Genomic DNA, 19,466 nt, shown 5'->3' on the forward strand with positions numbered 1-19,466 from the left:
CGTTTACCAAGTTTGGCTAAGGATGAGGCTATGAGATGAAAATGATCTCATTAAAATGCAAATGCACAAGCAAGGTTCAAAGCAATCAAGGATCTCTCTATGAACGATCAAAGCTTCGGCAGTATGCTAAAGGTAAAGAGCATTGGGCGCATACAAGAGCAAGACTCAACTCAGAGCAATGGGCGTATACAAGAGCAAGACTCAACTCACTTCCCTTATCCCAAAACATATCAAGCTCATACTCTCACAATGAACCTCACAGCTCTTTTCTCACTAACTTTTATCTCTTAAAAGGGTTTTCTTTTATTTTAGACTCTCGGCTTGGGATCTTCTTATCACACACAGCTCTTTTTTTCACAACTTTGGCTATCTAACCTCTTATTTTCTCTTTTTAAACACATGAGCCATTTTGGCTTCTTTTCTTTTTCTTTTCTTTTCACTCAGAGGTTAGATACCTTCTTTTAGACACTTAGAGCTCTATTTCTTTTTTAGATCACAAGACCCAAGACCGATTTCTTTTCTTTTCAAACCCTCACTTCTCATCACTCTCGTATGTACACACTCTCTCTTTTCTCTCTCAAAGATCTTTTCTCTCAAAACTCTTACTCAAGGACACCTCTCCCCCACACTTAGTCACAGCCTAGACCTAGTAGTTGCTTGATGTTGGAACTAGACACTCATGAGACTTGCCCTTGTCTCTCTAAACCTAACACTTTCTGTTAAGCTTTGATCCAAGGTGGCCTCACAATTCACACACGGAATGCTTTAGGCTTAAAAGAAGGATGGGTTCAGGGTGTGGAGAACTGATCCAAATGCGTATTCAGCTACTTGAGCTAAGGAAAAGAGTGGTAAAAGTGGGTTCTACCTCAAGTATGTATAGTGTATCCACAATGCTCACTCAAACAATGCATCAAAAGATAAATTCAAGTCAGGTTCAATGGTTCTCACTTTTTAGAGCTGAGATCAAATTCAAACTTGCTTCACAGATTCAGATTGTTTCAAGTCTCGCATGCAACAAAGAACCAACAAGCATGGAAATCTAAGTTCTCAAAGCGATGATCTCTCAAGGAAAAACCTATCATTACTACCATGCGTTGAAGCAAACCTATATGATGCAGCTAGACTCGATCCTAAAAATGTGAAATGCAACTAAAATGAACATTTTTTTGTAAAATTTTACCGATTTTTTGGTTTTTTGGTTTTTATATGCACTTAGAGTAAACAACATGAGACTCAAAATGCAAAAGAGAAAATAAGAACAGAGAAAACATGATCAGTAGACACAAAGCTCCTCCCCCACACTTAAATAACACAGTCCCTTGTGTTATAAAAGCGTAAGAGAGAAGCAAAAGCTAAACAAGGAAGATGCAAAATGATATGAACAAAATGCATATGTACAAAGGTTTGGAGAAGTTACCTTAATCATTGAGGTCGAATCCCACGTAATACGAGGGATTGGAGGTGGAGCAAGGTGGTGTTGGCTCCCTCAGTGGACTGCTTTCAGGTGAGTCAAGGAGAAATGCGGTGGCCGGGTTGATCCAATCCTCTTTTCCCGGTGGGAACTCATGATCACGTGCTGTGGAGCTCTCGCCAACCTCTTCTCTCATGGTATCCCACAGAGCAGCAATCTCTTCTTTGGGGTACTCAAACTTCTCCATAGAGCTCTCCTTCCTCACAAAGCCGAAGATCTCATCAATCTCCTTGAAGCTCACTTTATAACTGACCCCATCAATCTCTAACTCAATGTGCCCGAAGCCTCTCCCATGAAATCTCTTGGGGTCTCTCTTGGGGTATATGAAAACGTCCAAGGAAGCCAAGAATTGCTGAGTGATCCCCTCATAGGCAACGTCTTTTATCTCAAAGAATGATGCTAAGCCCATATTTTGAAAGATGAGCTTAACATCATCGAGAATCTCCAACTTGCCCAATAGCTCAATATCAGGAAATCGACCTTGAGCCACTTGTGCCTTATTAAACTGGTGCAAGTACTCTCCAGTAGTGGGCAAGTGATCTTCTTCAAACTCAGCTTTTGGCTCCTTTTTTGCCTCTTGAGAACACTCGGGAATGGGTTCAGGGGCAGCTTCTCCCTCAACCATGGTCTCAGCTCTCTCCTCCTCAGGTGCCAAATCTATCTGCTTTCCTTTCTTCTTCGGCTCAGGCACCACTACAAGTGCAAGCTCGTCGTTCCTTGCTCGCTTTGCAGACGGCTCATCATCGGTTATCTTGGTGCTTTTTGAGATCATCTTGCTTGTTCCTCCAGGTTTTGCTAAGGCCACAGCCTTGCCTTTGTTAAGTTTCTTCTGGACTTCTTTCTTCTGAGCTAGGCTCGCCGTTCTCTCAGTCATCTGCAAGAGACTCCTCAAAAATAGAATAAGCACCAAGTATACTTCGCTAAAGACAAGCTCAAGAGAAATAAAAAGAACAGAGCTTTTTTAGAAACCAATGGCTCAATGACTCCTCAGGCTCAGAGTGATCAAGAGCGAGTCATAACAATTGCTAGACACAGAGGGAGGCAAGAAACTCAGCCAAGAAACTATTTCGCCATTAAAACCGATTTAAAGCACAATTTCTCAAAAAAATTTAAAACTCAAGAACAGGCGATTTTCAATGCAAGAACCGGTTTTTCATGTGTTGTCTATCCTGATGGAATTTCTAAAATTTTTCACAAAGCATCTAGCAACTTAAAAGAATCGATTCCATAGTTAACAAGCACAGTGTCTCGCAAACGATAATGGAAAAAGATGAGTTCTTTTAGCTCAAAATACCTTTAGGAACACAAGATTCAAGCTCAGTGAGATGCGTATGCAGGATAGACAACACTTTAATGAGTTCAGAGCACTTGAAATCGCGTGAAATGAATGAGAAATGAGAGAGTTATGCTCGTGTAAATGCAGAGAAAGGGTGAAGAAGGCAAACTCTGCTTTTGGCTCAGTATGGAGGAAGTTATGGGCTGGAGTACATGCTTTTCTCATTTTTCTGGATTTGACACAAGTTGCCTCGCTGTGTTCAACCCCGAGGTCACTAGACGGAGGGCTTAGAGCTCATGCTAACACAGAACTTTTAACTTGACCCTCAAGCCTTTTCCATTGACCGTTAAACCTTCTCTCTGGACTGAAGTGTCCCAAGTGTTCTGTTTTTGCTTATACTCGTTACCAGGCACCTCGGCATGCTCCACCACGAAGGAATCACACCAAGGGTGCTTGTTTCTGGGTAGAACACTTGGTGCTTGGGGGAATAAACGGCTTTGCCTTGGTTAGTTCATGTCGCGGTCTCAAAGTGAGGTTTTCAACCTTTTCTTTCGGACATTGAGCGTTGGTGTGTTTATACCGAGGTGTCTAGACCGGCGGCCTTCCCCCCACACTTAGTCTTTTGCACTTAACACCATGAGATTTTGGTGTAACTAGGCCGTGGACTTTGATCAAGGTTTGGCCTAGTTTCTTTTGGTAATCGACATCGGTAAGCTTATACCGAGGGATTACACCGAGGTTCTCTCTAGCACTTAGTCTATGTGCTCCTTTCTTCTTCTTCTCACACGGCCCGGTGTTATTAAGGCGAGGATTTTGGCCAAGGGTTTGAGTGTTTCACACGGTAAAACGCACCTCGGCTTGAAAATGCCGAGGGTTTACGCCGAGGCCATAAGAACTCCTGCCTTAAAACACAAGGTCATGGCTTTTAAACGGCTTCTTGCACCTGTTCCTTCAACTTACACACCTAGAACACTGCTTAGACCTGAAATCACTTAACAAAACCTTCAAAACGTTCCACATAAACATAAAAAGAAAGATAAAAAAGAAATATATACAAGGATAAGCTTGGGTGTCTCCCAAGAGCACTTTGTTTAACTGTCACTAAGTTTGACATTTTATACCTTTTTAGGTGGTTTGGGGTTCAAGAAGAGGAGCTGAGGTAGCTTCCTCTTTCATTTCGGACACCAGGTAGTGTTTCACTCTTTGACCATTCACAACAAACCCTTGGCCATCTTTTCCCTGTAAAACAACGGCTCCATATGTTCTCTCTTCTAGAACTTTAAATGATCCGAACCATCTAGACTTGAGTTTTCCAGGGAACAATTTCAGTCTAGAGTTGAATAAAAGCACTTGGTGCCCTACTTTGAAATCTCTCTTGTGTCTCTTCTGATCATGAAGCGCTTTAGTATTCTCTTTATAGATTTTAGAGCTCTCAAAAGCATCTAACCGAATCTCCTCAAGTTCATGAAGCTGTAGAACCCTTTTTTCTTGAGTGGTCTGGATGTCAAAGTTCAATAGCTTGACTGCCCACAAGGCGTTGTATTCCAACTCAACCGGCCAGTGACAGCTCTTCCCATTCAACAGGTTGAAAGGAGAGGTACCAATAGGGTTTTTGTAAGCCGTTCTGTAAGCCCAAAGAGCATCACCAAGTTTCTTGCTCCAGTCCTTCCTTGAATTGCTCACAGTCCTCTCTAGGATCGCTTTTATCTGCCTGTTTGAAACCTCAACTTGCCCGCTTGTCTGAGGGTGGTAAGGGCTCGACACTTTGTGCTTGACACCATGCTTCTTTAACAAGCCCTCAAGAGTCTTGTTAATAAAGTGGCTACCCCCATCGCTTATAACTACTCGTGGAACTCCAAACCGTGGGAAAATGATGCTTTTGAACAACTTACACACCACTTTTAAGTCGTTTGTGGGGCTTGCGATCGCCTCAACCCATTTAGAGACATAGTCTATGGCAACCAAAATGTACTGGTTACCGTGTGACGAGATAAACGGCCCCATGAAGTCTATTCCCCAACAGTCGAAGACCTCCACTTGAAAGATCGGATTCTGAGGCATCTCACTTCTTTTGGAGATATTACCATGCCTTTGACACGATTCACAACTTGAGACAACACTTTGGGCATCTTTAAACATCGTTGGCCACCAAAACCACATTGCAACACCTTAGCCACCGTTTTAAAAGCTCCCATGTGTCCACCATAAACAGAGCCGTGGCACTCTTGTAATACAGGCTGGACCTCTATAAAGATGGTCTTTGTTGAGCACATGTAGATATGGCTCATCCCAATGATATCTCCTCACATCTTTAAAGAACTTTTTCCTTTGTTAGAATCCATCTCAGGGGGCTCTAAACCGCATAAAAGGTAGTTAACAAGATCAGCAAACCATGGGAGACTTCTCTCTTTGATTATATTCGCTTCTTCACCTCCAAGTAAGACCTGATCACCAATAGATGCTCCCCGGGTAAAGAATCATCTAGAGGCACATTTGAGTCTATCCTTAACCGTGAGACATGGTCAGCAGCTCCATTCTCAATGCCTTTCTTGTCTTGTACCTCCATATGAAATTCTTGTAACAGAAGAACCCACCTTAGAAACCTCGGCTTAGCATCCTTTTAAGTCATTAGATATCTCAAAGCCGCATGGTCTGTGTACACAATAACATTTGAACCCACAAGATAACTCCTGAACTTATCAAATGCAAACACAATGGCCAGCATCTCCTTTTCAGTTGTTGCATATCTCTCTTGAGCCGAGTCCAAGGTTCGGCTTGCGTATTAGATCAAGTGCAGCTTCTTGTCTTTCTTTTGGCTTAAGACTGCTCCCACTGCGTAATCTGATGCATCTGTCATCACCTCAAAGGGAAGGGTCCAACCGGGTGCCTGAACTATTGGTGCACTAACAAAGGCCTCTTTGATCTTTAGAAATGCCTCCATGCACTCCTCATCAAATAGAAACTAAACTTCCTTGCAAAGCAGCCTTTTTAGTGGCCTAGCTATCTTAGAAAAGTCTTTGATAAACCTTATATAGAAGCCGGCATGTCCCAAAAAGCTCCTTATCCCTTTAACCGAGCTCTGATATATTCATAAATTACATCTTTTAGTGTACATATTTTAGTCCAAATCATGTCTTATCTCATGCATTTTAGGTCTTTAGGCATTGATTTAGGACTTAGGAGATTACATTAGGTCCAAGAGAGTTTTGCATGGTTTGGAGTGTTAAACAGGTGCTTTTGGAGCCTATTTGGAGTGGAGGATGTGATTCAGATGAAGAAATGGAGTTGAAATGATCAAAAATGGTGAAAAGGAGCAATTTTGGGTTTCTCGGCAAAATGCTGTACTGATGGCCGAAGATTCTTGGCCAAAATCCTTCCCGCGGGTAGACCTCTTGGCCAAAAACACGTACCAGCGGTCAAGTCTCTCGGCCAAAAATCCCGGGTGCAGATACATTTCTGAAATCATGTCACCGGAATATCTTGACGGCCGATTCAGCTTACAGGATCTTCAGAAAAGTTGGAAATAATTGAGTCAAGAACCCAGGACAGGTTGAATCAGGGCATTTAGAGCACTGAGATGAAAGATACGATCACCGGAAGACAGACCTCTCTCGCATCGATTCCGGAGCAATCCGATACTCCTGAATGATCGCCTGTCCGGGGAACCTTCCGTTCCGATTCAGCTGTCGGGTTCTTCATCAACTTTGGAGAAGATTGGATCATGTTTCCAGAACAGGTGGAATCATAGGATTTGGAGGCGTGAGTAGATAGTTAAGCTCACCGGAAGGCACGCCTGTCTCGCTACCGTTTTGGACCGACCCGATGAGCTCCGAAGATTGCGAAAGACGATGCACTTCCAGACCGATTCATTCTACAGAGCCTTCATCAAGATTTGAGATAACTGAGTCCTATTTCCAGAACATTTGATATCGTTCCATTTGGAGTTGTGAGGCGTGAGTTCCGGAAGGATAGAGACACACATATCCTTCAAGCACCAAGAGCGTGGAAATTGTGCTACGTGTAAGGATGGCACGGTGGAATGCCACAGTCCACATCTGACCGTAGCACTTGATTTCGGTTCTTCGGGGTTTGACACGGTCTCCACACCACGGCTTTAGACTTGGCCGTGGCAACCTCCGAAGCATTCTAACAGATGAATGGTCCAAGTCACGATGAACTGCCACGGTCCACATCTGACCGTGGCACTTGATGCAATCCTTCGGCATTTGACACGGTCTCCACACCACGGTCTACACTTGACCGTGGCAAGACAACACTTGGGATCCTTCAGAGCTTCGGGACTTGACACGGCCATGCATCACGACCAGAGGGAACCCGTGGCACCAAGATTCATCCAAGAACAGAAGCTTCGGCACTTGACACGGTCACTTGCCACGGCTTGACCAAGAACTGCTAGACCATGGCAAACCTCATCTTTACCCACCAAAACCGGGTCAGTACCCGATTTGTTCCGGGCTGACCGGGTCCATAACACTTAGTATAAATACTTTTTTGGGAAAAAACCCTAAAAACATCTGATCTTCTACTTAGTTTTCTCTCTAGTTTTCTTTCCTTTTTAGTGTAAAAACGTTTTTGATTAAGAGATATCTGAAGGATTTGATCATTCCAAAGCTGTTTCTTATCATCTCATCATCTCATTTCTGCTTCTAATCATGATTAACATCATCTCTTGCAAAGGATTAGATGTGTTCTTCATGATTAGTGAGTAGTCATCTTTTAAGCTTCTAGGTGTGTAGATTAGGGTTCTTAGATGTTTGATTTATGATGTTTAGGGACTAGATTCTCATTTCATTTCCTTAGTTAGCTGTTCCTAATGCTAGATCTTTGCACATCACTCTGGTCTAGAGCTTAGGCAAATCTCCACCCACAAGGTGTTTGATGAAATGCCTGAATGAAAGCTATCTAAGGGTTTATGCATTAATGCCATGGAAATGTTTGTTAATTGCATAAATGACATATTAGAACTGTTTCTTAATGTTCATTAGTTCATATTTCACAAATGGGAATTCGGTTTGAAAGTGGATTAGTGTAGAGATTAATGCCTTCATTAGAGGATTAGTCTAGATTAGAGTTCTAAGTTGAAATGTTTGAGATCATGTGATTGCTTGCTATGTCTTTCTGAGTAAGATTCAGTCTTCTTGGTTGAGAGATTGTTTGGTCACTTATTAGGCTTGATGCATTATGCTTGTTGATTGCTTGATTATATCTAATTGTTGTTAGACTTGATTAAGTGATTAGCAAAGGGATTATTGTCATGGGAATGAATTAATCTGCTTTTGAAGTCTAGACTAAAGAGTAACTTGCATTGCATTATTGTTCTTAGCATCATGAATTGATATCTACAGCACCCTAATCAATGATCACATCTAGAGGTTTAGCTTTTATCATTTTTATTATCACAATCATCTTGTTGAGTTTGCTTTAATTACTTCCTTCTCATTGCTTGTTTGTTTCTTGTTTATGATTTCATTTGTTACTAGTTATCAAAAACCTGTCTTTGATCACTTGACTTAAGAGCTTATCACATAAACTAGTGCCTAACTACCACACATATGGATTGACACCCCTTATACTACTTTGACAAGGGGATTGATAACCCATCTAAGACTTGAAAAATTTTTAGTTATCAATTGACGCCGTTGCCATATTGTGTGGGGATTGTTAGCATTAGTTTCTGATATAGTTTTTGAGATCAAGTTTCTTTTGTTTTACTGATCACCTTTCAAGTTCTGTCTTTGTTTTCAGGTTTATGATCACAAGAAGGCAAGCAAAAAGACAAAGAGAAAGAGCTGTTCACTTGGAAAGGTTAGGAATGAATCAGCAAGTTGGGAATGAGCATCAGGCTCAAGAAGCTGATCACTGTCAAAGAGCTGGTAATGGAATTGGAATTCAAGTTCAACAGGCTCAGGTCCATCAGGGACACACTCAGGATAACCAGAACCAAGACCGACCTCAGGTTAATCCACCACAGCCCCACCCAAACCCACCCAGACGTCATCAGCCTCCACCAGTCTTTGTTGGTGAGAATGACCGAGCTTATGCACACCAGTATGGAGCAGGAATCAGGCCACCTCCTGTCCAAAACAACAACTTTGAGGTGAAGGCCTCTTTGATCAAAATCAGAATCAGAAGTTCCATGGCTTACCTATGGAGGATCCCTTGGAGCATCTGGATCAGTTTGACAGAGTTTGTGATCTCACTAAGATCAATAGGGTATCTGAAGACAGCTTCAAACTGAGATTGTTCCCGTTCAGCCTTGGAGATAAAGCACATCATTGGGAAAAGAACCTCCCAAGAGGATCCATCCACACATGGGAGCAATGCAAGATTGCCTTTCTATCCAAGTTCTTTTCAAGCTCAAGGACTGCAAAGCTAAGGAACCAGATTTCCAGCTTCACTCAACATTCTAATGAGACCTTTGGAGAAGCTTTGGACAGGTTTAGAAGCTACACAAATAAGTGTCTACATCATGGCTTTTCAGAAGCCTCTCTCCTTAGCACTTTGTATAGAGGAGCTGTTCCTAAGATCAGGATTCAGTTGGACACAGCATCAAATGGAAATTTCTTGGCAAAAGAAATCAATGCAGCTATGGAACTTGTTGAGAACTTAACCATGAACCAAGAAACCTATGGAGAAGACTTTGATAGAGCTAACAGATGTGAGGACTCTAGTACCCAACAAAGGTTGGAAGAGAAGATTAAAGAGCTGCATATCAAGCTTGACAAAGCCCTGGTTGCTACTCAAAAGCCTATACACCATGTAGGTGAGTCTCAAGAGAGTAGTTGCTTTGAGAACATCAATGAAGTGGGCCTTACACAAGAGGAGCTGAACTACATAGGTAATCAGAACAAGTTTCAGGGTTACAACAACTTCAACAAGAACCAGAACTTGTCTTATAGAAGGACCAATGTAGCCAATCCCCAAGATCAAGTATACCCTCCCCAACAAGGTCAACAAAGCTTTGCTCCAAAGAATCAGTTCCAAGGTCAACAAGCTTTTCAGCAGCCAACAGCTCAGCCACAAGGGAACAACTTGAATAACCAACTCAGCTTCCAGCAACAAAAGCCACCACCTCCTGGTTTTGCCCCACCACCTGTTCAACAAAGTCCTTATTTCAATGTTGTTCTCCAACAGCTCTTACTAGGACAACCAAAGATGGTATCTGACCTGGAGACACTAGGCGCTGAAATAAAGGCTATTAAAAAGAACAAGGGCATCTGCACTTTTGAACCACAAGTATCTCTTCCTGGTAAAGCTCTTTAAAACTCAAAAGATTACTGCAAAGCCATCTACTGCAATGATGACCATTCAGCTGCTGTGCAAGAAATAGGAGACCTTCTCTATGGTCAAGTCTCTAGTGAACCTGCACAAACTCATGTGGATGAGAATGCCATTATAGAGGATTTCATGGGCTTCATACATGAACTCAATGAGGACATTGAGAATGAAAGTGTGGGGGCAGCCGGTTCAGTTTTTTTCTGTTCAGCAAGGGAATGATTCAGTGTCTATTGAAACAAAGGAGCTACCAACTGGTCAACAAAGCCAACAGATACTGCCTCCACCTCTGAATCAACTCAGATGTAGCCCACCTCCCTCCCAAAGCTAGGTAACCCAGGGAAGTTCACCATCTCTTGCACTCTTGGCAACTTTAAAGTGGAGAATGCTTTGTGTGACTCAGGGTCAAGTGTTAGCATAATGTCTAAGGACATGATGGAGAAGCTAAAGGTCAAGTCTATAACGTCCTACCCTTCTTCTATCACCTTTGGAGATTCCTACTCCAAGAAACCATATGGGTTTCTGGAAAACTATCCACTACAGGTTGGTGAATGCATAATTCCCACTGATTTTGTCATCATGAAGATGAAGAATACCAAAGAGCTCCCCTGTTGCTTGGAACTTCATTTCTAAACACCACTGGTGCAATGATTGACTTTGATACTCAAACAGTGGTTCTTTCAAAAGTGGATAAGGATGTCTTTTACCCTGTTACACCTCCTTTAGCTGAGTTCTGTGGATCAGTTGTCCAAGAGATAGAACAGCCTAAGGTACTTGAGATGAGATATGTGGGAAATGCTGGAATTCTGGGTGGATCCCAATCTCTCTCAGCTGTGGAAATGGAAAAAGAACCTCACACCAACTCTGTTTACAAGGATGGGACTGAACAGCCATTGATCAGAGAAGAAGACATCTTGCTCTCATGGTCTCCTACACTTAGTGATCTAAGGATGATTAACACCAAAAGTGATGGCTCAGCATCAGAAGACAAGAGTATTAAACCTGATCTTTCTTCTCAATACTTTGATCTTACTCCTTGGGCTGATGATGATGGATCTCTGAAGTATAAGCTGGATTGCAATGGGAAGCCAGGTCTGTTTGCTGAAGTGAGGGCATGTCTCACAAAAGCCATCTTTGATAAAGACCCATATGGTATTCAAGAGCTGGTGGACAAAGGTCTCAAGATGGGATCTCAAGGACAAGGGTCTAATGGTTCCCAAAGGCAGCAAACCAACTCAGCTTTCTTGCTCAGGACCATTGAAGTGCTGAAAAGCATCAGTGCTCAACCTCACCCCATCTAAAAACAGGTTTTTCAAAGTCAAACTTAGTGACTTTAAACAAAGTGCTCTTGGGAGACACCCCAAACTTATCCTTTGTAAATATTCTTTTTAATGCTTTCTTTTGCTGTTTTTAGGATGTTTTGATGTGTTTTTTGGAGTGTGTTCAGGTTACAGATGACCTGGTGTTCTTTAGCCTCAAGGAATGGTGGACAAGATACAAGGAAATGCAAAATTTGGCTAAGTTCACAGTTTGCCACGACCATGAATCAATGCTTGACCCAAGCGTGGCATGAGGCTTTTTCTTGGATGCCAACCTTCGGTGATTGCCATGGGGAGATTGCCACGCCCAGAATTGAACCGTGGCAAGTTGAATTTTGAATAGACCACCATTTGGCTTTTGCCACGGGAGGAATGCCACGGGTAGATTCAAGGCATGGCAACATGTTTTAAGGCAGCAGAACCTTCGGCTTTTGCCATGGTCTCTTTGCCACGGTCACATCCAGGGAGTCTCACTCAAGATGCTTCACAAATACAAATGAAGAGAGTCTCACTCAAGAGGAGTTGCACTTCATTGGGAATCAAAACAAGTTCAATGGTTACAACAAATTCAATAAACACCAGAACTTGTCCTATAGGAGCAACAATGTGGCCAACCCCCAAGACCAAATATACCCTCCTCAAAGCTTTGTTCAACAGAATCAGTACCAAGGTAACTCCCAAGGCTGACTTGATTTGTGAAGCTATTCCCTTGATTCTGAACCGCTGGTTGCTGAAAACAAAGGCCACCACCTCCTGGTTTTGCCCCACCACCTGTTCAACAAAGTCCTGATTTCAGTGTTGTTCTCCAACAGCTCCTAATAGGACAACAAAAGATGGTATCCGACCTGGAGACACTAGAAGCTGAAATAAAAGCTATTTAAAAGAACAAGGGCATCTGCACTTTTGAACCACAAGTCTCTCAACGAGGCAGAAATCATTGCTACGTCGAGTTACTTAGGAGTTGTTGCTAATGGGTAATAATGTGCAAGTCTGAGCCATTCAGAATGCACTAGTTTAGTATCTTGAGGCGCACCATTTAGGTCCTTTTGGAAGGGACGCCTCGCTGTTTTATTTTTAAATCAAACTTCCTGTTGTTTTATTTCAAACTTCATGTAGTTTTGTTTCTTTAGGGCTGCGATTTCTCTAAGGCTATATAACTTGGGAATCGCCTAAGACATCGATCAGTGAAGAATTTTATGTCAAAAACCCTTATTGTGTTCTTTGCTCTTTTGATTTCTGAGAACAAGAAAAACTCTGAAATTCGAATCTCTTAAAACTAATCTGTTTACAAGAGATTCTTCTATCTCTCAAACATCGCACCACCATCACCACCCCACCGAATCATCTTCGCGCCCCCATCGCTGATTCCTTGAGTCTTCAGCCTCGCATCTTCTTCTCCTATCCATAAACTCGCATCATCTGTAGCCTTTTCTTCGGAGTTGATCACCTAGGATCGCATCAGCTGCTGTGCAAGAGATTGAAGACCTCCTTTATGGTCAAGTTTGTAATGAGAATGCACACACCCATGTGGATGAGGACGCCATTATAGATGACTTCATGGGCTTCCTAAATGAACTCAATGAGGACATTGAGGAAGAAAGTGAGGGGGTAGCCGGTTCAGTTTTTTTCTGTTCAGAAAGGGAATGATTCAGAGTCTCTTGAAACAAAGGAGCTGCCAACTGATCAAGCAAAGCCAACAGATTGTACCTCCACCTCTGAATCAACTCAGATGAAGCCCACCTCCCTCCTAAAGCTAGGCAACCCAGGGAAGTTCACCATCTCTTGCACTCTTGGCAACTTTAGAGTTGAGAATGCTTTGTGTGATTCAGGCTCAAGTCTGAGTATAATGTCTAAAGATATGATGGAGAAGCTAAAGTTCGAGTCTATAACGTCCTACCCTTCTTCTATAACCTTTGGTGATTCCTACTCCAAGAAACCATATGGATTCTTAGAAGACTATCCACTTCAAGTTGGTGAATGTGTAATCCCCACTGATTTTGTCATCATGAAGATGAGGAAGACCAAAGAGCTCCCCCTATTGCTTGGAACTGCATTTCTCAACACCACTGGTGCAATGATTGACTTTGAGACTCAAAGAGTGGTGCTTACAAAGGTGGATAAGGATGCCTTTTACCCTGTTCAACCACCTTTAGCTGAATTTTGTGGATAAGTTGTCCAAGAGATAGAACCGCCTAAGGTACTTGAGATGAAGTATGTAGGAAGTGCTGGGATTTTAGGTGGATCCCAATCTCTTTCAGCTGTGGAAAATGAGAAAGAACCCCACATCAACTCTGGTTACAAGTATGAGAATGGAGGGCCATTGATCAGAGAAAAAGATATCTTGCTCTCATGGTCTCCTACACTTAGTGATCTAAGGATGATTAACACCAAAAGTGATGGCTCAGCATCAGAAGACAAGAGTATTGAACCTGCTCTTTCTTCCAAAGACTTTGATCTCACTCCTTGGGTTGATGATGATGGTTCTCTGAAGTATAAGCTGGATTGCAATGGGAAACCAGGTCTGTTTGCTGAAGTGAGGGCTTGTCTCACAAAGGCCATCTTTGATAAAACCCCAGATGGTATTCAAGAGCTGGTGGACAAAGGTCTCAAGATGGGATCTCAAGTACAAGGGTCTAATGGTTCCCAAAGGCAGCAAACCAACTCAACTTTCTTGCTCAGGACCATTGAAGTGCTGAAAAGCATCAGTGCTCAACCTCACCCCAACTAAAAACAGGTTTTTCAAAGTCAAACTTAGTGACTTTAAACAAAGTGCTCTTGGGAGACACCCCAAGCTTATCCTTGTATATAATCTTCTTAATCTTTTCTCTTCTTTTTCATGTTTTAGGATATTTTGATGGGTTTTGTGAAGTGTTTTCAGGTCTAAGGTGACTTAGGAATGCTGTGGTCCAAGGACAAATTGAAAAGGAGTCTGTGAACAAGCTGAGGAAGGTCTTAAGGAATGAAAACTGTGAGCCGCCTGGTGTGCTACTTGGGTGTGCGAGTTGGACAAGGTCAGGTCCCATCTAGCACACCTGTTCGCAAATCACACCTACTTGGGTGTGCTATTCAGTTCTCCCCTGATCCAAGTAGCACACATGCTCGCAATTCACACCTACTTGGGTGTGCGAGTTGGTCCAAGACAAGTCCATGCCGCACAAGAGAGTTCAGGCCAAGCAAAACCCATCTCCAGTGATGTCTGGCCTCATCTGGTGCAGATACTCACTCCCCTTTTGCATAAGAACCACACCAGGTATCACTCCAAACACTTGTAAATGAGCATTTAGCATTTTCTTTATCTTTTGCATTTCATGTTTGATTTTTCCTCTTTCTCATGCTTTTATAACACAAGGGACTGTGTTATCTAAGTGTGGGGGAGGGGTTTTGTGTTTACTAATCATGTTTATTCTGCTCTTATTTTCCTTTTCACTTTGAGTCTCATTTTGCATTCATCTAAGTGCATATAAAAAACCAAAAAAATGGAAAAATCTGAAAAAATTTCACAAAAAAAAAATGTTCATTCTAGTTGCATTTCACATTTTAAGATTGAGTCTAGTTGCATCATATAGGTTTCATTGTGCATGGGAGTAATGATAGGTTCTTTCCTTGAGAGTACATCACTTTGAGAATTTGGATTAAATATGCTTGTGAAATGACTTATGTGCTTGCAAGGCTTGAAATGATTTGAATCTGAGAAGCAAGTTTGAATTGAACTCAACTCTAATAAGTGAAAACCTTGAACTTGACTTGAAATTATCTTGTGATGCATTGTTTGAATAAGCTTGTGGATACCTATATATATATTTGAACTAGAATCCTGTTTTTTTTACTACCCTTTTCCTTAGCTTCAAAAGCTGAGTCCACATCTGGATCAGTTTTCCTCACCCTGAACCCATCCTTCTTTCAAGCCAAATGTTTGTGTGTGATTGAAAGGCCACCTTGGATCAAACTTAGCAGAAAGTGTTAGGTTTAGAGCGACAAGGGCAGGTCTCATTGAGTGCTGTGTTCCAACATCAAGGAACTGAGAGTGTTGGCGAGGAATAAGTGTGGGGGAAAAGACTTGTTGGTGAGTGGAAAAAGGTGAGATGAGTGGAAAAGAGAAAGTGGAAATAGCTAGGGGAATGAAAGAAAAAGAAATCAGTCTTGGAGTTTTGAGTTAAAGAAAGTGAGCTCTGGTGTCTTGAAAAGAAAGAGTCTACCCTCTAAGTAAAAGGAAAAGAAAAGAAGCCAAAGAGCTCAAATGTTTTGAAAAGAAAGAAAAAGAGGCTAGAGGTTGCAAAAGTAAAAAAGCTGTGTAAAGTTTGAACTCCAAGACTTGAGAGTGAAAATGAAAAGTAAGTCCCCTAGTGAGAGGAAAATAAGTGTGAAAAGTGAGGTTCTTGAGAGAGTGAGCAAGTGAAAAAGCTTTGAGTAGAGTGTGGGGTGTGATGAGTCTTTGCCCTTGTATGCATAGGTTGCTTTTTACCTTTAGCATTCTGCCAAAGTTTGATCATTCATAGAGAGATCCCTTTGCTGCATCAAACGCGCTTGAACAGTGATGAGATCATTTTAATCTCATAGCCTCTCCCTAGCCAAGCCAGCTTGTTTAAACATTGCATCATTAGATTCACCTAATAAAAGCTTAATAAATGTGAAAGAGTTGAGAGAGAGAAGAACTTGTGGAGATTCCTTGTTGAGTTGATATATATCTGAGTATGGCTTTGCATTGCATAATTGAGCATGGACTTGAATTCTCATTGTGATCACTTCTCTCAAAAAGTAAATATGAACTCCCAATGCATTCAACCTCTCTCTCTCATTAGTTCTTTTTGCTTGAGGTTAAGCAAAGGATAAGTGTGGGGGAGTTGATATATTCATAAATTACATCTTTTAGTGTACATATTTTAGTCCAAATCATGTCTTATCTCATGCATTTTAGGTCTTTAGGCATTGTTTTAGGACTTAGGAGATTGCATTAGGTCCAAGAGAGTTTTGCATGGTTTGAAGTGTTAAACAAGTGCTTTTGGAGCCTATTTGGAGTGGAGGATGTGATTCAGATGAAGAAATGAAGTTGAAATGATCAAAAATGGTGAAAAGAAGCAAGTTTGGGTTTCTCGGCAAAATGCTGTACTGATGGCCGAAGATTCTCGGCCAAAATCCCTCCCGCGGATAGCTTTCTCGGCCAAAAACACATACCGCGGTCAAGTCTCTCGGCCAAAAATCCCGGGTGCAGATACATTTCCGAAATCGCGTCACCGGAAGCTCTTTCCGGCCGATTCAGCTTACAGGTTCTTCCGAAAAGTTGGAGATAATTGAGTCAAGAACCCAGGACAGGTTGAATAAAGGTATTTGGAGCACTGAACTGAAAGATACGGTCACCGGAAGACAGACCTCTCTCGCATCCATTCCGGAGCAATCCGATACTCCTGAATGATCGCCTGTCCGGGGAACCTTCCGGTTCGATTCAGTTGTCGGGGGCTTCATCAAAGTTGGAGAATATTAGATCATGGTTCCAGAGAAAGTGGAATCATGGAATTAGGACGCGTGAGCAGAAATTTAAGCTCGTCGGAAGAAACTCCTGTCTCGCTGCCGTCTTGGACCGACCCGATGAGCTCCGAAGAATACGAAGGACGGCGCACTTCCAGGCCGATTCGGTTTACAAGGCCTTCATGAGAATCAGAGATATTTGAGTCTTCTTTCCAGAACGTCCAAGATCATTCAATTCGGATCTATGAGCAAGAATTTAACGTTTCCGGAATGGACACATGTCTAGACGCCTCTCTGTGATCGTGTAAATGCACTGCAAAATTGAGCCCTCCAGGAAGTCTTCCACTTCCCAAACGCCGACGCTTACTTCACCAAAGTTGGAGATATACGAGTCTTCTGTCCTCTGAAACCGGAATCACACAATTCGGACCCGTATCCTGGAAGTTACGCCTCCCGGAATGCGAAGTGGTCCAAGCTGCTCTGAATGCTGCGAGATAGTCTTGCGACTTGGTTAACTCGCAGGCCTGAAGATGAATGCCTGGAAATTGATGCTGCGAGTTGAGAAGTGCGGGTAAGCTATCACTGGATAAGGTCTGAGGCTCCCGAGCAAGAAAAATGCTAAGTCCACAATCATACGACTTAGGCATGCGAGTTGGCCGCGCTTGAAACTAAGCCGCACAATCACTCGCAATCTACTCCGACTTGGGCATGCGGCTTGGGACTAAGGGATGACCAAGTCGCACATGTACATTCCCCAGAAACCGCCTTGGTCCTGAAAGTTGAAGAAGAAGAAGATTAAGCCGCATAAAGACTCGCAAAACACACCTACTTGGGCGTGCGGCTAAAACCAAGCGATTTAAGTCTCACAAGACAAGATCTTCACCTGTGCGACTTCCGCATGCGACCTGGGAGACACTGGACCAACCCGCAAATTCCCCACTTTACCCACTAAAGCCGGGTAAGGACCCGGTTTGTTCCGGGCTGACCCGGTTCATTAGCACTTAGTATATATAGCTTTTTGGAGAAAAACCCTAGACATCTTATCTTCTACTTAGTTTTCTCTCTAGTTTTCTTTCCTTTTCAGTGTAAAAACGTTTTTGATTAAGAGATATCTGAAGGGATTTGATCATTCCAAAGCTGTTTCTTATCATCTCATCATCTCATTTATGCTTCTAATCATGATTAACATCATCTCTTGCAAAAGATTAGATGTGTTCTTCATGATTAGTGAGTAGTCATCTTTTTAAACTTCTAGGTGTGTAGATTAGGGTGCTTAGATGTTTGATTTGTGATGTTTAGGGTTTATATTCTCATTTCATTTCCTTAGTTAGCTGCTCCTAATGCCAGATTTCCTTGGGAAAGTGAAATCTGGGTTCATAGGCATTTCATGCACCAAAAGTGTTTGATGAAATGCCTGAAAGAGCAAACTTAAGGGTTTATGTTTTAAATGCCACGGGAATGTTTGTTTGAAGCATAAATGACATATTAGAACTGTTTCTTAATGCTCATTAGTTCATATTTCACAAATGAGAATTTGGTTTGAAAGTGGATTAGTGTAGAGATTAATGCCTTCATGAGAGGATTAGTCTAGATTAGAGTTCTAAGTTGAAATGTTTGAGATCATGTGATTGCTTGTTTTGTCTTTCTGTATAAGATTCAGTCTTCTTGGTTGAGAGATTGTTTGGTCACTTATTAGGCTTGATGCATTATGCTTGTTGATTGCTTGATTATATCTAATGGTTGTTAGACTTGATTAAGTGATTAGCAAAGGGATTATTGTCATGGGAATGAATTAATCTGATTAAGAAGCCTAGACTAAAGAGTAACTTGCATTGCATTATTGTTCTTAGCATCATGAATTGATATCTAAAGCACCCTAATCAATGATCACATCTAGAGGTTTAGCTTTTATCATTTGCTTAATCATCATCAATTGTTTTGTTTGCTTGCTTTGTTTAGTTCATTAATCATTGCTTGTTTCTTCCTTGTTTATATTTTCACTTGTTACTTGTCACCAAATCTTTCTTGTTTCACTTGACTTAAGAACTTGTCTTATAAACTAGTGCCTAACTACCACACATATGGATTGACACCCCTTATACTACCTTGACAAGGGGATTGATAACCTATCTAAGACCTGAAAACCTTAGTTATCACAGAGCGTAAGGTTAGCTAAACTGATTCTGATCCGTGAAGCGTTTCGGACGTGTTCGAATTTTGGATCCGTTTAAAAAAAAAAACTTCTTTTCTGATTTCGGATTTTTGCATAAAACAAAAAATTGAATTTTGGATTTCAAAAAAAAAGGGCTAGTAAATATGGAAGCAACAACCGTGGCCCGAGTCAATCTTCTTTAACTCTCTAGGTGAAAGATCTGATCAGAGCATTCTATATTTCAGGATGTCGAGAACCCATCGCAACGAAAATGGAAACCATAACCGAAATGCAGCTGAACCACGGGAAGAAGCACCCGTCATCGGCCAGGGGCATGTTGCTGGAAATGGTTAACCAGCAGTTGGGGTAGTTCAAGCAGTTGATACTGTGGCCATAGGTGCAGCTGTAGGTGCGGCCGTGTTGCAGGGACTCCAGCAGATGCTTGGACCATTGTTGGGGCAGATTCTAGCTGCCGGTGTAGCTCCGGAA

General features: G+C 42.0%; 1 protein-coding gene and 1 non-coding gene across 2 annotated transcripts; both read right to left on the reverse strand.

Moving 5' to 3' along the window:
• Positions 1-3,872: 3,872 nt before the first annotated feature.
• On the reverse strand, positions 3,873-5,313 carry LOC112085426 (uncharacterized protein K02A2.6-like). Its single transcript, XM_024154639.1, has 3 exons — positions 5,192-5,313; positions 4,195-4,836; positions 3,873-4,077 (listed from the first exon to the last, which is right to left on the reverse strand). The coding sequence occupies exons 1-3, from the start codon at positions 5,311-5,313 to the stop codon at positions 3,873-3,875; spliced, it is 969 nt and encodes a 322-aa protein (XP_024010407.1).
• A 3,824-nt stretch (positions 5,314-9,137) lies between these two features.
• LOC112085785 lies at positions 9,138-9,244 on the reverse strand. The gene has a single exon (XR_002899082.1). It is a non-coding gene; the product is annotated as a small nucleolar RNA R71 (small nucleolar RNA).
• Between the last annotated feature and the right edge of the window lie 10,222 nt (positions 9,245-19,466).

Source organism: Eutrema salsugineum, unplaced genomic scaffold, assembly GCF_000478725.1.
Source record: "Eutrema salsugineum unplaced genomic scaffold, Eutsalg1_0 scaffold_3, whole genome shotgun sequence".
Classification (NCBI taxonomy): domain Eukaryota; kingdom Viridiplantae; phylum Streptophyta; class Magnoliopsida; order Brassicales; family Brassicaceae; genus Eutrema; species Eutrema salsugineum.